This window comes from Furipterus horrens, unplaced genomic scaffold, assembly GCF_987537825.1.
Source record: "Furipterus horrens unplaced genomic scaffold, mFurHor1.1.pri manual_scaffold_11, whole genome shotgun sequence".
In the NCBI taxonomy this organism is placed as follows: Eukaryota; Metazoa; Chordata; class Mammalia; order Chiroptera; family Furipteridae; genus Furipterus; species Furipterus horrens.
This window is the reverse complement of record NW_028327181.1, coordinates 80,188,855-80,209,515: the sequence shown is the minus strand read 5'-3', so window position 1 is coordinate 80,209,515 and position 20,661 is coordinate 80,188,855. Positions and strand designations below refer to the sequence as shown.

Genomic DNA, 20,661 nt, shown 5'->3' with positions numbered 1-20,661 from the left:
TTCCATCTTCTTGCAAACCGCATGGATCTCTCCCTTCCCTTTCAAAGCTACATGCAAAAATGCCTGCTGCCTTAGTTTTAAATCTCTGACTGCGACCTGTGACACAGCGGGCAGGGTAACGGGTTCTAACCATTCACAGAACCTTGCACAGGCCCTATATGCTCTTTCCTCACTATTCCATAGTCAAAACTCCTCCCATCTCCTTGGGGTCATTTGCATAACAAAGACACTAGCTACCAGCCACCAATACCAAAGCTGTCATCTTCCCCCATCCCCCAAACACAGGCTCTGGGGCACTTTGGGGACCCCACTCCGTAACAACAGGGCCAAGGATGGCCTCAGTCTAGCTAGCTCCAAAGGCCATGCTCTTAACCACTGCCCTGCAGGCTTCCAGCTCAGGCCTGTGCCCTGCACTTGTGGCTCAAGGGTCCCAGAGAAACCCAGAGGCACTGGAATAGGAAGCAGACATCATACAGGCAGCACCTGCAATCATTCACCTTTAATTCTGTTAAAAATTCCAGTGATTGCCTTCCCTTGCCCCACCCCACCCCATCCCCCACCTCCCAGCTGTAAACATTGCGGACACTGGTAGGTAAGAATGGAGTTGGAATGCCAGAGGGGCCTGTTCTCCCATGGACCACATCCTGAGTGTCGGCCAAACACCAGCAAGCTGGGTAGGCTCACTATGTCCACCAGGCCCTGCCCAGCTTAGCTTCGAGCCCTCTAGGCCCAAGCTCTAGGGTGAGCACTGAAGCCCCCACTCCTCCTCACCACTGGATCTCTCGTCAGCTCCAGGGAACAATCTGGCCCCACAGAAAAATTATCAGTCATGGCCTGATGGCATCTAGTGGATGCGCTTCTGCAGGAGAGCCCAGGCTTTTTCCACCTTTGAGCAAGCCAGAGTGTTGGGAGGAAGAAAGGACAGAGTTAGGCAGAAATCCACTGGAGACTCCTTCCCCACACCCAGCCTTTCCCTGGGCACCAACCTGGTGCTGAGTGACATGTGGCTCCCATAAGGTGCTTAGTACTACGTGGCTCTGGTCCACAAGCTGCTGCCCACTCATCTGGCTCTGTAGCCGGCTCTGAGCTGCAGCCTCACTCAGGCCATCCCTCTCCACAATTCGTCTTATAGCCTGGATACAGACATGACATTTGTTGGACCACTGGCTCAGAGCAGGATGCAGCCTGCAGTGGAGATGGGGTGGCAAGTGGGCTCCAGATACCTCAGTCTCAGGGATGATAATGGTCCACACTTCATGCACCATGTTGTGCCAGCCGGCTTCAAGTAGCACAGCAGCTTCAATCACGCATACATGCTTTCCTATAGGGAGACCCCAGTCACTGCCAGCAGTACCCTACCACTTGCTACCAGTCACAGAGCCAATGAAACACAGTTCCTGGCAAAGCGGATGGTCTGGCTTGGAGTGGGGAAACTCCCAGGAAGAGCATCTGCCTAACTGTGCCCTTTAGCCACTCCCATCATCCTTCCCACTCACCCTCAGCCACAGCCAGATCCATCTCCTCTCGGGCCAGCTTCGCGATAACTGGCCACATAATGTCCGTGAGCATCTTCAGCTGCTTCTGAGGAGCAGGATAGAGGGAGTGGGCAGTGGTTACCTCCCCTTGGAGACAAAGTCAGCCCGAGAGATGAGGTAGTTGGGAACAGATGAATGGATATTGGCATTTTGAGCCAGACCACAGAGGTCCATTGGATCTCAATCCCTGGGTCTATAGCAGCTGAGAACCATTGGGGAGGTGTGTATTTACCTTGTTCCCAAAAACTCGGCTGCCTAGGACCTTCCTGTTGATAGTGCCATCTTTATGGAGAATATCTAGATGACAGAGACAGAGGACTGGGCAAGGAGACTGGGCTATCTCCTCACTTCAGGCCTCCTTCAGTCCTCTCCAGTTATTACCTGTTCCAAAGGCTTCCAACACGGGCTGGTAGGCAGGACCACCTGGGGCATAGGCCCGATGGCCCAGTTGGTCACTGTCGATGACAAATGCCCCTAGGCCCTTTAGCCGCTGAGCTACTGAGCTCTTCCCAGAGCCACTGATGCCTGTCAGCCCAATCACGTAGAGACCCAGGGGGAGCTCTGGCCTCTTCTGGGGATAGAAAAGAGGAACCCCCATTACTAGGGTTCTCAGGCCCATGCTTGGGCTGAATCATTCAGTCTCTACCTTCCAGCATTTCCAGCCAACTCAAGCAGGGGGGAGGAAGGGAGGACATGCTTACATGTGGAGGCCGAAGCAGGTTTCCCAGCATTCGCTGGCGGAAGCTAGAGGAGCTGACTTTGTCCTCTTCGTTTTCCTTATGGCTTAGGTCCTTCAGTAGCTGGATCTGGTACAAGGCAAGCTCTTCCAGGTCCTGAAGTAAAGGATGGGTGAGGAGAGGGAAGGAGGGATGATATGAAGGACAACTGATACCAAACTTGCCCCCTTATCCTCCCCTACTGGCCCCAGAGGTAGAGATCGCCTCAGAGGACAACTGGGGAACAAGTTCCTCCTTGCCTTTTTCTACTACCTTGAGCCCTCTCTCCTCTCCTCTGGGGTCATGGTACTTCCAACAGCCCCCCACCAAGGGCCTTCCCCATCCCCATCCCCCCCTCTGCCAATCTCCCTCAGGGGTTACATTCTCAAGGCGGAAGCGGTTCACGGCCATCCCCCCACGATTGGTCTCCTCGCTGACCACCAGGAACTCCAGGGAGGGGTCAGAGCCAGCAGGCCCATAGGGGTCCAGCAGGGGTATGATATCAAAAGTCAAGGAGGGCTTGATGTCCACCAGGAACTCACTCAGATGTTCCACACGTTCTGCGTAGGGTTGGAGCAGCTCAGGGAGCAACTTGCCTGAGGAAGGAGCCCAGAACAGTGAGACCTTTTTATTGGGGAGGAAGAGTATGGGCCAGTTTGGGAAGTGTCCCTAAGCATCCTATCTGCAGAGGCCGGTGGCAGGAAGAAAGGGCCAAGCTGGGAAGTTGTCCGTGACGGGACAGCTATGAAGGGAAGGCAGCAAGCAAGCACTATAGTCACTGGAAGGGCTGGCATGTGTCCAGAGAACTAGCAGTGCCAGTGGGCAGCAGAGCCAGACAGACTTTCAAGAACCATATCATCCTTGATTCCCTTCTCGCTGTCTCTGCCACCACTACCTACAACTTACTCATCCGTTTATTCCCAGGGTCTCCAACTTTAGGGTTCCTCACCTGGAGAATTTGTTAAAAGGGGATTCCTTGTCTCTACATTTGGGGATTCTGATTTGAGTGGTGACTAAACCACACACCGAGAAAGCTGCTTTTATTCATTTAACAAAATTTCCTTAGCACCGGGCACTGTATGTGACATTTGGGAGAGGTGGAAAGTAATGGGTGGCCCCACCCTTTCTCAACCTCGGCATTGGCAGGTGCAAGGAGTTTTGGGGGTCCTCCACCACCCTAATCCAGTGTCTCTCCCACTCACTCTTCAACAGGTCTTTGTCTGCTACTCCCACCACAAGCTGCTCCTGGGCCAGGATGCACGCAACACTGAGCAACACCTTGTGGGCATTGTGCAGGCGGTCAAATGTGCCACCCACAGCCCCGCGACGGTAGCCACGCACCGGCTGCTTTGGAGATCTGGCCACGGGGTAGGATGGCCTAATGGTGGAGGGTAAGGGAACATCCAGGGGCTCCATAGGCAGCTCTCCAGGCCCATAATCGGGGTATAGTAGCACTGAAGCAAGTTGCGGACAACAACTGTAACAGCTGGTGGCATAACGCTCTAGCTGTTGCTTGACCGGGTTGTACTGGCTTCCATCCAGGGTCTGGAAGTCAGTCAGCACCACCTCCGGCGGGTGGGCCAAGTTCTGGACTGAGCTGGCTAGGGGAGGGAGCAAGGCGCTCTTGGTTCGGATATTGGTCAGCAGGATTCTGATGTCCAGGTTCGTGTGCATGTTGGCGCCAGCATAAAAGTGCGTGATGAAATCGAGAACCTCAAACGTGGCCTGCACGGGGCTGGACTGGGGTTGAGCCGGGCCCTCGAGGCTCAAGCCCGGCTGCAGGTGTACATAGAGTGTGTGATTCACCAACCGGGCCGCAGAGGTCAGGATAGGGGCCAGGCGAGGGGCCAGGGAGGCCAGCGGCGTCGTCAGCACCAGGAGGCCCGACCGGAATAAGGCCATGCTGCCTAGGCCTGCAGACAGTCAGGGAGACCAGCAAAGGGTGACTAGAGGGATGTGCTTGAGGTCGATATCTGTAGGGGACCTTGGACCCAAGGGAGGGGATATGGGGCAGGGGCGGGGTCTGTGCCAATCGAGAGGAATCAGGGCGGGGGCGGGAACTAGTAAACCGCGCCTCGGGGCTGTGCTGTAAGACTCGGTTTCCCCTTCTGTAAGACTGGGAGGTGAGCTTGTTGAACTGAATCGAAATCCTGGTAGAGGAAATTGGACAGGAGCCCCTGAGTCATAGGGCGGGGGTTCCAGAAATCTTGGGCCCTCCTGCTAAGTTGCACCAGAGTCTTCAAGGAGTCAAAGGAGGGGACTAAACACAAATACTTAAGCTCGGTTAGGTCCCCTACTTACTGATACTTCGGACTTGCTTCCACTTGCAACACCGCTGAAGATTTTCCCCGGATGTAACCCGGAAACACTAATTTAGGAACTGCGACTCCGAGCTACGGAATCCGAGAAAGGCCGAAAGTGTCCATTTCGGTACGGCGCGGATTTCTCGCGAGATTTTTATCGGTAGGGCGTCTTCTGCCGACGAGGCGGGGCAGAATTCGGAGATTTGGAAAACGGGTGAAGCGTTCTTTCCAGTCCTTTGCAACACAGGCACAAGGAGGAGGAGGGCAAGGCGAACTTGGAAGCCCATTTCACGAATACCCTTCAGACCCTAAGAGAAAGATTGGCTTCAGCCAGGTCATCAAGGAGACAGCTACAAAGGCAGAATACCTAGCTTTCTTAATAAATTACGGACACAGAGGTGGGCGGGGGGGGGGAGGGGTGACACAGGGTAATGCTTAGATTAGGGCTCAGCGCTCCTGGAGTCCTCCTGGCTTCCCTCAGTCCGAGGATCCTCATGTGGGAGGCCACAGGAAGACTCTGCCTAAGTCCTCATTTCACAAGTGGGAAAATTGAGGTCCTGTATGTTTCAGGAACATTTAGTGAAGTAATGACGGATGCCATGTCTTGTGACGTCGTGGCTCCCGTGGGATACTTAACGCATCCCAGAAAACCAGTGATGCGCCAGTTTGCCGGTGAGAGGAGGAGGAGAGCTCTATTTGTGAGCTCAGTAGAGCCGCCAGAGGATGAATGTGGTCAGGACAAAAGAGTCGAGGGAGGGCTTACCGTGAAGCTAATGAGTGCTGGAAACGCTGGAATCGGTAGTCTCCGTGAGGGGGAGAAGCCAGGTTGCCATCAGGAAACATTTCAGGTAGATTGTCCGTGGAGATCTCAAAAGAGAAGGAAACCAATCTCCAAGATTCCAGTAATGCGCTGTGGTTTATTTTCCCCCCGAAAGAAATGCTAACTATCACACTTAATTATGTGTTTGTTTCTTGAATTCTTAAAGAGCCCCCCACCCCCTGCAACATGTATAAAAGCCTCTGGCCCCAAAGTACCTGGATCTGCCTCTGGAGTCAAGGATGGAAAGTTATAGAGCCACAAAGGCACTGAGGCCAGATTTCCTGCAGGAGACATCAAAGTTAAATTTTAAAAGGAGGAGTAGTTTGAAGAAGCAAATAGCAAAGACTGTCAAGAATTGCTCTGAAACATCAGGACACACAGTCTCATGCCTACACCGAGTCTCTATTGGATGAGCTGGACCTAGGCATTAGGAAGCTCCTCACCCCACCTGTCCTTGGAGTGTTTGCTCTGTGCACCACTCTCACATGAGAGCTGTCTTCAGGGACAAAGCCTTGAGAAAGCAATGTGTTGTTGACACCATCTGGACAGTGTACGTGACTGAACCTAGTTAAAGCCTCCATATAAACTTTTAGGATATTGCTGGGTGGAGGTGAGATCTACTTGTCCTGTGTCCGCCCAGGACAAGCCTGTAAGTTTTCTTCTTGCTTATTAAACACCTAACCACTATGCTGTACACCTGAAACAAATACAAAATAATACTGAGTGTAAACTGTAATGGAAAAACCCTACTGACCTGGACTGGTCTGCCTCTGTGTACAGAGGACCAGTGTCTGGTTCTACCCGGGGAACTCCCCAGGTTGCAAACCAAAAATTGGCAAACCATCCAGGAGACTGAAGAAATGGGCCTTGGGAAAGAGGCATTTGCTGGGGAAATTCAGGTTGGCCATTGACCTCTGCATGGGGAGGGGTGGTCAGTGTGTTTGATGCTGTGGCCCACCACATGAGTGCAGGGACACCCCAAATGCCAGCAGGTCTAATGTACTTGTTCGAGGAACTGTACATAGTGCACTGCAGCAAAGAAGGGAGCCCAAGGGCTGCCACAGTGAGCTGGCCTCTATGGTGGACGCTTCAGCCGACCACCAATACCCAACTAGAGGCTGAAGATGGAGTTAGAAAGTTGGAGAAAGAGCTAAGTTAGAAAGGACAGGCAGTTGTCTACAACTGCTCACTTCGGGGCTGGTAAACAGGTGGAAGAGCAGGGTAATAAGCTGGGGACTTTAGCATGCTGTTTTGCAAAGCTAGGAGGGCATAGGATGCCTCAGATTAAGGCCTGAGTGCTTGCCACAAAGCCATATTGGGACCCCAAGAGGTGGGATCCCTGGGAAAGTGAGATGGAAAGAGAGGATACTGTGGGGATTGACAGTGAGATGGACAAAGTGCCCCATGCCATCCAACCCCTAAAGAGAAGGAAAGCAAAAACCCAGAATGACAACCCCAGCCAGTGGGACAGTCCCCATTTCAAGAAAAAAAAAAAAAAAAAAAACGATGAGAAGATACTCCTGCTGAGCTTACTGCTATAGCTGCTAAGTTCCAGCAAAATGCCAGGGAAGGTATCTTGGCATGGCTAGTGCAACTATGGGATGGGAGAAGGGAGCGATAGCATTTCTCTGACCAGGCAGGAGACAGAAAATGAACAACATTCCAAACGCCCTGCCTTCTGGCAGCGCCTGCATGGCACTTGAAGCATTGAAGGTATTCACTCCTTTATGGATTAGATTATTCTAGCCTGCAGGGAGGCCTGGCCCAACGAGGGGGATTTCCCTGGTCACAGTAGACCCTGGGAATCTATAGAGGAGATGCAGCAACTTCTTACAGAGTTGGGAATCAGACAGACCGTCTATGCTTCTGTCTATGAAGGCTACATTCACTGCAGAAATGAAAGCCAAGATACTCCAGTGTGCCCCAGCACCTGGAAGGGATGCTGGTATCCATGCTGAATCATTGTGGGACAAAACAAAGTTCCTGCCCTCCTGGTGCTTAGACTCCTGTATGTCTTGGGATGGGTTGGTGAAGGGAATAAATAAATCTGTAACAAAGTCAAAAGTCAATAAATAAATTTATAACATATAGTGATGATAAGTGCTATGAAGAGAAATAATACAGGGTAAGGGGACTGTAGTCGGGGTGGGGGGTGTTATTTTAAATAGAATCGTCCGTGAAAACAGCAAGACCTGAAGAAAATTGAACCACAGGGAGGAAACAGACAGTTCAAAGGCCCTGGGGCAGAAGGCCAGTAGAGCTGGATCAGATGAGGGAGAGTAGTAAGAAAGTCAAAAAGGAGGTGGGGCAAGATCAACAAAGGTGTTGGGAGGCCTTGGGGGAAAACATTAGACTTTACTGAGAAAGGAAGACACAGAAGGTGTTTAGAGTAGAGACATGAAATAAGTAGACTTTCATTTTTAAAAGACCATTCTGCCCCTGGTTGGTGTGGCCCAATTGGTTGGAGCATCATCCTGTACATGGAAAGGTTGCAGGTTTGATTCCTGGTCAGGGCACATACCTAGGTGTGGGTTCAACCCCTGGTTCTAGGCATGTATGGGAGGCAAATGATCAATGTTTCTCTCTCACATAGATGTTTCTCTCTCTCTCTCTCCCTTCCTCTCTCTCTAAAAGCAATGAAATAATGTCCTGTGGTGAGGGTTTTTTTAAAAAAAGATCATTTTGCACTGTGGAAAGTTTACTGTTGGCGGGCAGGGGTGAACCCAGGGAAACCAGTTAGAAAGCTATTGCAAAAATCCAGGAGAGATGATAGTGCATGGAATAGGGTAATTGCCAAATATGTCTTGAAGATTGAAGGTAGAGCTGTCAGTATTTGCTGGATTGGTTGAGGGATGAGAGAGACTGGAGTTAAGGAGTATCTAAGGTTTTTGGACTAAGCAACTGGAAGCATGAAATTGTCACATACTGAAATAGGGAAAATTGAGAAGGCTGGACATCAGAAACTGGGGTTTGCACACATTAAGTTTATTAGGCATCAAGATACTGAGCAGCATAGATAGAGAGCAGGATGACAGCTACTGGGGGGAGTTTAGGGGGTGGACAGAGAGAGCAAAAAAGAAAAAGGACTCCTGGACATGGACAACAGTGTGGTGAGTGCAGGGGAGAGGGAAGGGGATCTAAGGGGGTTAAATGGTAATGGAAAAGATACAATTAAATTTTTTTTAAAAAAGCCCTGACTGTTGTGGCTCAGTGGACTGAGCACCAGCCTGCCAACCAAAACATTGCTGGTTCAGTTCCCAGTTGGGGCACATGCCTGGGTTGTGGGCCAGGTTCCCAGTTGTGGGGGCTTGTGAGAGGCAACCAATTTTTCTCTCCCTCTTTCTCCCTCCTTTCCCATCTCTCTGAAAATAAATAAAATCTTTTTTAAAATGTAAAACAAAAAAGATGTTGAGCAGGCAGTCGGAGATATATAAACTTGGAGTTTGTGGGAGACAATGGAGTTGGAAATATGTGGTTTTATTCTGGGGGGCTGGTCAGCATGTAAATGGTATTCAAAGTCATGGGACTGTACTGAAGCACCTCCCAAAGTTCAGGTTCGTATACCTGATGTGCTAGTAGGCCCAAACATTGGGATATCCAGGCTTTTGAAGATAAAGTTTTCTTCGATTTGATCAAAGTGAGAGGATGGGAGAGCAAGATCTCTCAAATCTGGCTCTTCAAAAAAGCAAAAACCTAGGGAGTTTTTATGTGGCTGGGGAGTGAGGGAGGGGGAGTTTCAGGGAGCTGAGAGAGAAGACTGTGTTTCTTTAGTTACTGATAACTTTTTCTGCATCAGACTCCTGGGTACAAGCAACTGGCCTTAGCTACCTTGAAGACATTCTTTCCTTCTGAAAAACAAACTCACGAAGTTAGCTCCTCCTGACCTACAGAGATAGCACATCAGCAACTCATTACTACATTCCCGAGAACAAAAGGAGTTGAACAAGCAGAGTGGTTAATATTTGAACAAAGACCTAATTAAGGGGGGGACTGCTGGAGGGAATGGCAGTACCAGGTGGAGGGGGGTAAAGGGGGAAAATTGGGACAACTGTAATAGCATAATCAATGAAATATATTTTTAAAAATAAAAAAATAAAAAGTGCTAAGAAAAAAGTTAAATTATTTAATTCCAGCTGCCAAAAATACTATAAGCGTTAAAATCACAGGGGCTCTGCACAGGACTGCCTGAGATTAGTAAGAGTGTGGATGTATGAAGAGAGAGTGGTCGCATTCTGCCTTTCTCATCATCATGTCACCCCACGGGTGACCTCCTGAGCATGTGTGCGCATATACATACTGTCACACACAAGTGCAAGAACAGTTCTCACAGCCCAGAGCTGCGTGCCACCTCGGCCCTGATGCTTTCCTGTGCTCTTCCTGGATGCTGCAGGGACAGCAGACCCATTTGGGCCAGCGGGGCAGGGAGATAGGTAGGGGCCGCTGGCTGAGGTCCCTTCCTGAACCTTCCCTCTAGGAGTAGAAGCAACAGGCAGGCCAAAGGCTCAGAGCAGATCATTTTCTGAAAGTAGGGGCAGGTCTGGATGCAGCGCCTCCTTCCTCTGAGGTCCCACACAAAGCCCCAGGAACCCCAGTAGGTTCCTCTCTATTCCCACTTCCAGGCTCTCTGCAGCCATGTCCCTGGTTGTCCCCTTCCGCCTCTCCTGTGTCTCCCTTAGTACCAGCCCCTTCCTCTTCCTGAAACCTGCTCACCTACTTTCTATCAGCTCCCCACCCCTCCTCCAGCACCCAGCCCGTGGAATTGGCTCCACAATCCTGCAGGCCCTTTCAGTGGCCCCTGCCACTCCAGCCAGACCAGCCAGGCCTGGAGCCTCAGCTAAGCCTCCTGGTGAGAGGCTGCTCCTGGGCTTGTGAGTATCTCTCCTGCTGAGTATTGCCAGGGCAGGGGGCAAGGAGAAGGGTGAGTGGGGCTGTCCCCTAATTCATTTGGCCTTGTTTCTTCTTTACACATCTGGCTTCCACATGGGACTACAATTACAATACTAGTAATACCAGTAGGAGTAATAATAGCCATGCCTGCTATGAAGACCTCTATACCAGCACTTTCTGGAATAATTTCAATTAACTCTTACTACGATCCATGGCATAGGTATTATACCCACTTTACTCTCAGAGGGTAAGGAAGTAGCCAGAGGTCCCTTGGCTAGTGGCCAGGTCACAACCAGACCCCCAGCCCCACCCCGCCCCCATCCTACTGTTGCAGATGAGAGTCGTGGACTTGAGGCGTGACCCTGGCTAGCTCCTCCCTCAGCCTGAGAGGCTTCGGGGTAGGGGTAACTCGCCGGCCGGCTGCACTCGCCAGTGCAGTGCAGTTACTCTCCATTTTCCAGAACCGCACATCCCCGGGGGCGCAAAGGAGAGAGACCACAGTGGGGCGCGGGGGGACCAGGCCTTTATTGCGGGGTGGCTGGAGGGGCGCTGAGCTCAGGGTCCCCCCGTTCTCCGGCACCGGCCTCCATCTGGGCACCATCAGGACCCTTGGTGGGCTTGTCACCGAACACTGAGCGGTGCATGGCAGCGACAAAGCTGCAGCCGCTGGGGTCGGCGAAGCGCAGTCGCACCAAGGGCAGGATGCGCTCCGAGCTGAAGTAGCGCAGGGCAGGCTGCGGGTCGCGCAGCGCGGCGAGGAAGACCTGTGGATGAAGGAGGAAGCGCGTTAGCTGGGGCTGGGAGCGAGGACTCGAGTGCTGCCGCCCCAGCTCCCAGAGCCTTGCCTGGCACCCACCTCTGTCACCTCTTCTGGGTCCTGCGCCTCCTCGTGGAAGACCTGCTTGAAGTGGCGCTGGTATTGAGAGAAGAGGTCTCGGGTTTGGGCGTCTACATTGTCCAGCACCGGGCTGAGGCTGACCTGGACCTTCTCCTGGAAGGCGGTGCGCACCGGGCCGCACTCGATGAGGCTCACACTGGAGACCGGAGAGCAGCGAGTGGGCTGGGGGCCAATGTGAACAGGGTCCCCGGCCTGATCCCCAGCTATCACACAACACCCAGACGACGTTGGGAAGGGCTCTGCGTAGGGGCAGGTGGCGGGAGGTGAGGCTAACCAGAGCTCTTGAAAAGTGGTTCACTGCCAGAGAAGGGCTCCCACATCCATCTGAGGGTGAGAGCGAATCTGGTGTCAGAATTCTAGCTCGGCTGGGTAACGTACTGTGTGACCCTGAGGTAGTCACCAGAGCTTCCCAATAATAATACAGACACCTCACTAGCGAGGTCGTACGTGTGTTATGGGCCCCGTACAGTGCCTGGCACACAACAAATATGGGAGTAGCTCCAAGGAAACGAGGTAGGGGGGTTCCCAAAGTCAGGCTCCAGGGGCGGGGCGGTGACTCACTAGATCCCGAAGGGCAGCAGCAGAACCGCCAGACTCTCACATAAACCTTCAATCGCGAACTTGCTGGCGCAGTAAACATCGTTGAAGGGCAGCCCTTTGAGGGGAGATGAGGCTGCTGAGAAGCGCAGGGGAACGCATCTGCGGAAAGCCCGCCGCAGGGCCCAGCGCCCGTCTCATCCAGTCAACCCCCTTCCACTCACCCAGCAAGCCTCCCATGCTCCCGGTCACCAATATACGTCCCGAGCCGCGGCGCTTCATGTCGGGCAGGAAGGCCTGAAGCACCTGAACAGTCCCGACTAAGTTCACGTTCAGCACAGAGCCCACGGCGTCAGCTGAGTGCACCTCGAGCGGCCCGTGCAGGCCCCGGCCAGCGTTGCACACTGCGGGGAGAGGTCCCACCCCACGTGCCTCACGCTCTGCCCTCTGCCCCAGCTGGATCCCTTGCGTTCCCTGGGCCTTGGGACACCTAGGTTTGTTGACAGGGCAGGGAAGGCTCTTGCACGTGTTTTGGGGGAGGCTCACCCAACACGTCCACGCGGCCCTCGGTCACTTGTGCTCTGGCTGCAGCCACGGAATCTGCGTCCTGCACATCCAGCTGCAGGGTCTCCAGGGAGTCGCGAGGACACCCTCGGGACTCTGCTGCCTCCCACAGAGGGCCCTGTGTGCTCAGGTCCCGGAAAGTGGCATACACTGGAGGTTGGGGGAGAAGACGAGGATCTGAATGACCAACTTAACTTACCTAGGCTCCCTTGGACCAGGGGCTGCTCCCTTTTCTCCATCCCAATCCCCTCACATACCTTTGAAGCTCTGGGACGGATCTGATGCCAGACGCAGGGCCAGGTGCAGGCCAATGCCCGAGGAGCAGCCAGTGATGAGCACCACCGTGCGGTCCATGGGGAGAGGTGTGTGGGAGAGGCTCCGGGAGTGTTTGACTCCAGTCTCCAGACTAGATATCCCCTATTTTGCCCCGCCCCTCCCTGCCTGCAGAGGTCCCCACCCCTTGTTGTGTCTTCAGCACCACCTCAAGGCTGAACCCTTCAGAGGTCCCTGGCCTGTTGTCCCCACTCTGCTCTAACGTCGAGGCAGAGAGGAGGCCACTGCTTGAAACACTCCTTCTTAGTTGCTGGTCAGGAGGTGGGGCAAAGCTTTGCAATCAGGAGGTGCGGGTTCCCATGTGGGCAGAGTGCCCTGGGCAGATCTTCCCCTGGGCCCACCTCTGTCCCACAGGGACAATGATAGTTTCCAGTTTGCTGCTGAGGGTATGAAAGGAAATGCTTTGGGAAGGCATTCTTAGTTCAAAGGTCAGGGATTAGTATTAATAATGGGGAGACTAAGGCAAGGGGGCAGGGAGAACTGTCCGTGCTATAACCCAGAGTCCTCTCAGGTATCGTAGCAGTGACATTCAGACAGACAGGCCCAGGTGATTCATCAGTTTATTAAGTTGTATTAAAACAGTACTTCGATCCCAAATTTGGGGTGGTGGGGAATGGCAGCTCACTTCCCCCCAAATCTCCTACCCCTGATCCGACTGGCAGGTCTTGAGTTCCTTCACCCAGGCATGGGGACCCCCAGTGACGTTTGCCCAGCTCCAGACCCCGGGAACCTGCCCGGGCCTGGAGTTTGGAGAGGATATGGCCCAGAGGTGGTTAATCTGTCACAAGGAGCCTGCCACCCACCGGGGGTAATATTTGAGGAAGAGCTTCTTGGCCAGGTCCACAGTGTCACCTTGGGGCTGCTTAGAATACCTCCGTGTGCTGAGGACAAAGGTCTGCTCCAGCTGGAAGGCACTCTTATCAAACTGGTGCTGTTGGAAGGGGATGCCTTGGACCAGGCTCTCAACCAGCATCTCCAAGAAGAGTCGCCAGCGGGGGATATAGTAGTTGGCCACCAGTCCTGCCAGCTGCTTGTTGGCGTAGTCTAGAATGTTGCCCTCTGGCCCCCAAAGAGTCAGCTGATAGCGGCTGTTCTGTTCATAGAAGTGGGCCTCGGTCTCACTGACTGCTGCGGCCCGGGCCTGCGCCAGCCAGCTGCCCAGCAGGAAGTGACTGTCACTAGCCAGTATGTCATCCAGTGAAGGCAGAAGCTCATAGGCCAGGATGCCTGCTGCCCTCAACAGGGGAATCAGCTCCTTGTTGAGGTAGGCAGTCCTTACTTCCTCATAGTACAAGCTGACCAGCTCCTGGACCGCCTGGCGACTGATGTCCACCAGGTCGTAGCGGAAGGCCGGGCTGCTGGCCAGCGTGGAGGTGGCTGCCAGCAGCAGCCTCCAGGCCTCAAACACATCTGATCGGTTGTACCAGACAGTGGTAACCATCTGTAGGGATGGCCGCCTGACCAGGGGGCTGTGATTGTGGCCCCTGCAGGCCTCGCCGGAGCAGTTGTAGACACTCCTGAGGAGTAGCCTCCATGCCGTCTCTGCGTCCCCGTGGGAGACCCCATACCGCCGGGCTGCGAAGCTGGTCACCCAGGCCCCCAAATCTGTCACTGGGTCCTTCCGCCAGCCTAGCTCAGCCATGAGGGCATAGACCACTTCATTCTGGCCAATGCCTTCAGGGGCCATGCCCGTGCCCACCATGGTGGAGTTGGGGAAGAGGCGGGCGGCCGCAGGGCCTTGGTTCACAGCCTCCAGGGCCCCGAATAGGCCATGGTTGCCCCCAAAGTTATGCAGCATGCACCAGATGAAGGGCTGGCCCTGGAAGGAGGCTGTGCGGTTGTACACAGGCTGGCTTTCAGCAAACAGGTCCAGAACCAGGAGGCGGCCATGGGGCACTGTCCTGAGCACAGCCCCCACCTGGGCAGGGCCCCAGAACTGGGGCTGGTGCTGGAAGAGCCAGCCTTGGAGGAGCCATACAGCATCAGAGTCCACTGTGGTTGGGGTATGGGGGACAGAGAAGAGGGGTGATGAGAAGAAGGGGGGAGTCATGGAAACATGCACCCCATTTTACAGATGAGGAAACAGAGGTCCAGAGAAGTTAAAGGACCACACAGGACATCTCCTTTCCCTGTACCCCCCAAACCAGCAGGGCACTTCATCACACACACCTCTCCCCCCTCTTCCTGCCCCAAGAGAGAGCTCCAGGGAGATGTCAAGCTTTATGGATCATCTGAATTACCCAGAGGGCTGGTTAAAACACACAGTCATGGGCTCCAGCCCTGGTCATTCTGACTCAGAAGGTGGGGAGGGAAGGGGAGGACGCTGAATTTGCAGATCTGACAGGCTCTGGGCCCAATAAGACTTGGGGCAGCTCTGCTCAAGGAACCTGAGCCAATTGGTTCCCTTCTTGTCTGACAGAGAGGCTGCCCCACCGAGCCACTCCTGACCAGGCTCCTCTCCACCTCTCCCTTGTAAATGTCAGGAAGGAGGGCTGAGTTCACATCTGTGCACCAGGAAGGGCACCTAACAGCTTTGGGCACATTGTCTAATCTCTGGCCTGCGTTAAGTACCCCAGCATAGAGGTAGACACCAAGTAAAATACGAGTTGGGCAAAGGTAGGTTTACAGTTGTGAATACTTGAAACACAAGAGTTTGTTCTTGTAGTATTATTTATTGTTTTATTATTTGCATTACAACTGTAAGCCTACTTTTGCCCACCCCTGTATTTTCAATAGCCAGCATTTAATGACACTTTACTCTGGGCCAGGCATCCTTCTCCTTATGAGGGAGCCCCATTTTACAGATGAAGGCACTGGGAAGGAGGCAACTAGTTAGCAGTCACACAGGTAGGAAGTGGTGGTGCCGGAGTGTGAGCAGGTTGTTTGGTTCCAGAGCTCACCTCTCAACCAGTGTGATTAAATGACATGACGCTCACGTGCAAGTGCTTGAGAAACTGTAAAGTGCTACGTGTCACAGTGAGGTGTTATTCCCAGTCTCTCTCCCAGTCCTACCTCCCTGAGGGCCCTCTTCCCGCCTCCCCAGCACCGAACCTGTGATCATGGCCTGGTAGACGGCAGCAGTGACTTTGGCAAGGTAGGAGGGCTCTGAGGATGGGGGCTGCATCTCATTGAAAGTGTCGGCCCCGTAGATGTGGTCTGTGCCAAACTCTTTGGTCAGCTCCCGCAGGAAAAGGCTGCCCACAATAGGGAACAGGGGGTCTTCCGGAGCCAGAAGGAAGGCGCAGGAGTAGGAGCAGTTGAAGTGTCCCCAGCTGCCCATCTGGGTGACATTGACCTGAGGGAACACCCTAGTTGGGGGTGGGAACAGTCCAGACATTTATTGGTGGCTGACACAGTATTCACTGCCAGCCTCATTAACTCATCAGCAAGTGCTGGGACTCATCCTGGTCTCTCATGCCTCCGTGCCTTTGCACATACTGTGCCCTGTGCCTGGAGTCCTTTCCTCCTCCCTCCCTGTGTATCCAGCTGGTTACTCCTTCACACCTTTTAAGTTTTACTAGTCTGGAAAGCTTTTGCTGTCTCTCCCCTCCGTCTGCAACAAGCAGCACTGATTTCTCAAGGTCTGAGCCAGTACTGCCATGCTCTGAGCCCTTGCTGCCTCCCTTCCCCAGGCAGAAGCGACCTTGACAGAGAAGTAGGCCCTATCTCTGTGCTGTAGCCCCCTGCCAACCCATCTCCCACCAGAGGCAGGAACTCAATGCACTTTTGTCGCGGCCGCCCCAGGGCCTAGCACAGAACCTGGTCTGGCAGCCCTAGGTAGTACCATAAACGCTCACTGAAGGCATACAAGGCCCCTGCCCCCCAGTTGGAGAGACAAAGGGAAGGCCAATGAGGCCAGCAGCGTGCGCTAGGTACTGAGAGTGGTGGGAACTGGGTGCTCATGGGCACAGAGGAGGTGGGAACCAATGTGGGGCGCGCCGGCAGGACTTGCTGAAGGAGGGGAGACCTCAGCCAGGCCTTGAAGAATTTCCCCAACCACAGGAGAGAATGGGTGGGTGGCGCAGGGGAGCGGGAAGGGCAGAGACCAGTGCATCCCTACTAACACTCATGAGAGCTGCCTTTTGCTAAGACTGTGCCAAGCCATGTACATTTGTATTTTACAAGTGAGGCAACTGAGGCACAGAGAAGTCATATAACCTGTCCAAGGTCACATGGCTAGTGGGTAGCAGAGCCAGGAACCAAGCCAGAGCTACATCCAGAGCTTCAGTTTTTCTTTAAATCCTGTTTTGCAGGAGAAAATAAGGTCCATCTCTGAGCTGAGTGGGTGAGGGCAGGGGGAGCCTCACCTGGTTATAGCCTTGGGGACATGCCCTGCAAATGCAGGCAACACGGGGATCATGCCGAAGGAGCGCATTCGGTCCAGGATCCGATGCTGAGGAGAATGGGAGGGGGAGCTGATGAACCTGGCCAAGCAGGGAGGCCCTCACTCCCTCAGGGCACACAGAGTCCTCTGTCTAGCTAAGAGACTTGACACTGGCCAAATACCACCCTCCTTAGGCTTGTTACTGTCTGGCCCAGTTCTGCCCCTTCCCGTCTCCATACTTTTACCTGCAGGTAAAGCTGTTTGAGGTGCCAGAAGCGGGGCAGGGGGCCACCCCAGGTGTGCAGGTTGCCCATGCGCCCCCAGGCCAGGAAGGCAGGACCAGTGAAGTACTCATCGATCTCTGATTGCGTCAGGCCCAAGGCCAGGTACACCTGCAGAGGAAGGCAAACCCTACACACATAAATACACTTAACTCCATTCATTGTTTCACTGAACAAACATTCACTCATCTCTTCTCTGTGCTGTGCCTTACAGTTACTCAGACAAAATGCAACCTCTGCCTGCAAGGAGCCCACAGTCCAGCAGAAACAAATCTGTGAACTGGGGACTAATATGTCACCCTTGTCACACAGGTGAGGTGAGGTGAAGCACAAAGGGGCTCTCCCTAAAACAAAGAAGGGGACTTAGAAGGCTTCATAAAGCAAGGCTGGCTAGAGTGATGGGTGAGGACAGCTCTGTGGGAGCTTAAGCACCCCAAGGTTCAGTCAGAGCCCCACGGGCCCAGGGATGGAAACTCCAGGTCTGGCAAAGATGAAAGGCAATGGGACACTCCTGAGGGTGTTAGTGGAAGGTCTCAACCAGATTTGTATTTCAGAAAGGGCACTCTGGCTAGCAGAAATTAGAAAGCCAAGAGTCCTGTTTCAGGGGCTCTCATGGGGGTCCAGGGAGAGGACATGAGAGCCTGAACTAGGGCCATGACTGAGGATGAAGAGGATGAGGAGATCAAGAACTGTTAATGAGACAGAATCTTCAGAGGCAGAGGCTGACCGGACATGGGACAGGGCGGGAGCCCTGACTTCTCCACGTGTTCACAGCGGCATGCTGAGGTCCAGCTCTTGGTAAGCATTCCTATGTCTGTCTCAGCAATGGAAGCCTCAGTTGCCAGAGGGCTGGAGCCATCATGCATACCACAAACACTTCTGGAGCCCTTATTCTCTCTGTGCCAGATACTGTGCTGATGTGGGAGTGGAGCACCTGGGGTGGCCAGTGTGGTGGGCACGTACCCGCTGCCAGATGGCCTCCTGGCCACTCCAGGCCAGCGCCAGGTTGATGCCATTCAGTGCCATCCAGTCAATCTCCTGTTCCCAGCGGGTCCAGTCCCACCACACAAAGGAGTAGCTTTGCGTGCACACGTTCTGGTAATAGCGGTACCTGCAGGCAGGAGCATAAGCTGGGGTGTGTCCCTCAGTGCAAAAAGGGTGTCCCTCCCCCTGATGTCCATCATCCCAGAAGAGCTCCGAGGACAGTCTGACCCCAGATCTAGCCCAGAGGGGAGGAGTTCCAAGTGTGGCCTCTCTATTGCTTCACTTGGGGATCTACGCCAGGTGGTGCTAAGACTTATAAGCTGAGCTTCTGAGGTGCCCACCCATCTGCCCCTAGCATTCCTTCAGGGCTCTCAAGCCCCACAGATATTTGAGAGAGCATATTCCATTCAACTCTTCTAGAATCCCTACTCTATGCACAGTGTTGACATGCTATCTGACAGAGCTGGTGCCTATCTTGGGAGGGGGAACACAACACCTCCTTGCAGTGAGGTGAGAGCTAGAACACAGGCCCATGAGAGGGATATGTGTCATTCCTCAGTACTGTAAATATCTCTGGAGAGAGGGTGGGGAGGCAAAGAAATGGCATTTACTGATCACCCATTATACAAATTCTACTTCCATCACCAGGTAAATCCTCATGGGAGATATCATTGTTTCAATTATTATTATTTTTTTTGTAGATTTTGTTTACTTTTAGAGATAGGGGAAGGAAGGGAGAAAGAGAGGGAGAGAAACATCAGAGTGTGAGAGATACATTGATTAGTTGCCTCTCGCACCCCCCAACTGGGGACCTGGCCTGCAACCCACAGATGTGCCCTGACTGGGAATCAAACCAGTGACCTTTTGGTTCGAAGGCCGGTGCTCAATCCACTGAGCCACACCAACCAGGGCTGTTTCAATTCTTCAGATAAGCCAGCAAAGGATCAGAGAGGCTAAGTGACTTGCTCAAGGACACACAGCTTTTAGAGGCTGAGGAATAGAATGAATAAATAAAGTGTAGGCACTATAGTCAAGCTACTGAATTACTAAAATCGGGTAGGTTGAGACATGGGGAAACAAATTCTGTTTTTGTTTTAAATAGTCTGGGAACTTAGACTTTTGGTCTGTCCTGCCTTGCATCAATGTCTGGATACATAGCAAACCTCCAGATAACCCTGGATTTACTCCTGAAGGACTGCGGGGAAAATGGTCATATCCAGCCCAAGGGATTACCATCTCGAACTCATCCAGAGGTTAAGAGTGCAAGATGATTCTTCTCAAAAATGTACCGTTTACGACTAGGGCTATACCAACCTCAATGCTCCCGATCTCGTCTGCTCTCTTTTACTATAAGAACTCTTAGCTTTTCTTTCTTCTTGGAAACACTCTTGAGTATTGCTTAGTTGTGTTTCCGGTTTATAAACTCTAAGACCCTTGAATAAATCTTTATTATTTATTTCTACTCAAAGCCTCTTAATTCTTTTTGAGTTAGCTGGACACGGCAGAAGTAGGATCTGACGCCAGAGTTGTGCGGCCCTAAGGCTGTAGCTTCCTACCGGCCTAGCGGGGCTGGGGCGGGACCTAAGCAAGGTGTGAGCGCAAGCTGGAGCTGCAGGGGAGCCGACGGACCGGTCCCGCTTGTACCTGTTGGGCGTGGCCTCGGTCAGCTCCTCCGGCACGGCGGGTAGCGGCTGCGGCAGGTGCAGCTGAGAGCCGGACCAGGCCACGTGGCAGCCGCAGAAGTCCCGCAGGTAGCGGTGCAGCCCCGCGGCAGCGGCTACGCCCGTGGAGCCGAGCACTCGCACCTGCGCCCCGGCGCCGCCGCCGCTCAGGCGGTAGGTGTCCAGGCCGGACTCGGCCGCCAGGGCGCGCTCCACCGACACGGAGAAGGCGGCCGCTGGCCCCGGCCCCAGCAGCCGGGCCAGCAGCGCCCGCACGGCCTCAGCCTCCCGGGCCTCGTCCCCGGCCGGGGCTCCCTCCACGGCCAGTAGCAGGAACCCTAGAACCGCGGCCACCGCCACCACCTCCATGGTCCAGCGGTGTCAGCACGGCCCACGCAAAACCAATTCGGGACTCGGGCGTAGCGGGCGGGACAGCCGGGGTCCAATCAGCTGCGGGTTTTAAGTCACGTGGAACCGAAGGCAAGGCACCCGCAGGCAGCTGAGAGACTGGCCTCCTAGCCTGCCACCCGAGGGTGACTTCTGACAGCACGTGGTGCGGCAGCGCGTGACCCCAGGAAAAGCAGAAGTCTAGGGCCGGTTGTGACCCACTCTCCTACACAAGCATGGGAGTCCACTCTGCTTGCCCTGCTCCCTGCTCCCAGCTGCAGACACAGCTGCAGTCCCTTGTTCCTGGCTCAGTGAGCAGCTCCTTCAGGAGGTGTAACCCCCCCCCCACACACACACACAATCAGTTCCTAGTATCAGAAGGTTCTCAGCCTTTCCCAGGGAGTGGCTCCAAGACCAGCCCAGAGACTACC

General features: G+C 53.7%; 3 protein-coding genes across 4 annotated transcripts; all 3 read right to left on the bottom strand.

Annotated features, from left to right (window-relative positions):
* Nucleotides 1–539: 539 nt before the first annotated feature.
* COASY (Coenzyme A synthase) lies at nucleotides 540–4,635 on the bottom strand. Its single transcript, XM_090292670.1, has 10 exons — nucleotides 4,553–4,635; nucleotides 3,454–4,164; nucleotides 2,633–2,847; nucleotides 2,237–2,368; nucleotides 1,917–2,106; nucleotides 1,768–1,832; nucleotides 1,497–1,581; nucleotides 1,224–1,321; nucleotides 987–1,133; nucleotides 540–886 (listed from the first exon to the last, which is right to left on the bottom strand). Exons 2-10 carry the CDS (start codon nucleotides 4,151–4,153, stop codon nucleotides 845–847), a joined length of 1,674 nt encoding a protein of 557 aa, XP_090148796.1. The 5' UTR covers nucleotides 4,154–4,164; nucleotides 4,553–4,635; the 3' UTR covers nucleotides 540–844.
* Nucleotides 4,636–10,765: 6,130 nt separating this feature from the next.
* HSD17B1 (hydroxysteroid 17-beta dehydrogenase 1) lies at nucleotides 10,766–12,731 on the bottom strand. Its single transcript, XM_090291522.1, has 6 exons — nucleotides 12,518–12,731; nucleotides 12,243–12,410; nucleotides 11,921–12,100; nucleotides 11,721–11,814; nucleotides 11,118–11,295; nucleotides 10,766–11,025 (listed from the first exon to the last, which is right to left on the bottom strand). The coding sequence occupies exons 1-6, from the start codon at nucleotides 12,612–12,614 to the stop codon at nucleotides 10,786–10,788; spliced, it is 957 nt and encodes a 318-aa protein (XP_090147648.1). The 5' UTR covers nucleotides 12,615–12,731; the 3' UTR covers nucleotides 10,766–10,785.
* A 405-nt stretch (nucleotides 12,732–13,136) lies between these two features.
* NAGLU (N-acetyl-alpha-glucosaminidase) lies at nucleotides 13,137–20,329 on the bottom strand. 2 transcript variants are annotated; one of them, XM_090291520.1, is made up of 6 exons: nucleotides 19,827–20,329; nucleotides 18,162–18,309; nucleotides 17,163–17,309; nucleotides 16,901–16,986; nucleotides 15,645–15,901; nucleotides 13,137–14,585 (listed from the first exon to the last, which is right to left on the bottom strand). In XM_090291520.1, exons 1-6 carry the CDS (start codon nucleotides 20,210–20,212, stop codon nucleotides 13,375–13,377), a joined length of 2,235 nt encoding a protein of 744 aa, XP_090147646.1. In that variant the 5' UTR covers nucleotides 20,213–20,329; the 3' UTR covers nucleotides 13,137–13,374. The 2 variants fall into 2 exon arrangements, with proteins under 2 accessions (XP_090147646.1, XP_090147647.1); XM_090291521.1 differs by lacking the exon at nucleotides 16,901–16,986 and having other exon boundaries at nucleotides 15,645–15,888; nucleotides 19,827–20,328.
* Between the last annotated feature and the right edge of the window lie 332 nt (nucleotides 20,330–20,661).

What these genes read in the sequence shown, in the direction of transcription:
- COASY (XM_090292670.1), bottom strand. Translation starts at nt 4,153, where the DNA reads ATGGCCTTATTCCGGTCGGGCCTCCTGGTGCTGACGACGCCGCTGGCC. An exon ending in AGACAAAGACCTGTTGAAGA is followed by an intron (nt 2,848 to 3,453) that starts GTGAGTGGGAGA and finishes CTCCTTCCTCAG; the next exon opens with GCAAGTTGCTCCCTGAGCTG. An exon ending in ACCGCTTCCGCCTTGAGAAT is followed by an intron (nt 2,369 to 2,632) that starts GTAACCCCTGAG and finishes CCTTTACTTCAG; the next exon opens with GACCTGGAAGAGCTTGCCTT.
- NAGLU (XM_090291520.1), bottom strand. Translation starts at nt 20,212, where the DNA reads ATGGAGGTGGTGGCGGTGGCCGCGGTTCTAGGGTTCCTGCTACTGGCC. An exon ending in ACCGAGGCCACGCCCAACAG is followed by an intron (nt 18,310 to 19,826) that starts GTACAAGCGGGA and finishes TCCTGCCTGCAG; the next exon opens with GTACCGCTATTACCAGAACG. An exon ending in TCAAACAGCTTTACCTGCAG is followed by an intron (nt 16,987 to 17,162) that starts GTAAAAGTATGG and finishes CATTCTCCTCAG; the next exon opens with CATCGGATCCTGGACCGAAT.
- HSD17B1 (XM_090291522.1), bottom strand. Translation starts at nt 12,614, where the DNA reads ATGGACCGCACGGTGGTGCTCATCACTGGCTGCTCCTCGGGCATTGGC. An exon ending in GGGCCGCGTGGACGTGTTGG is followed by an intron (nt 12,101 to 12,242) that starts GTGAGCCTCCCC and finishes CTCTCCCCGCAG; the next exon opens with TGTGCAACGCTGGCCGGGGC. An exon ending in ACCCAGAAGAGGTGACAGAG is followed by an intron (nt 11,026 to 11,117) that starts GTGGGTGCCAGG and finishes CTTCATCCACAG; the next exon opens with GTCTTCCTCGCCGCGCTGCG.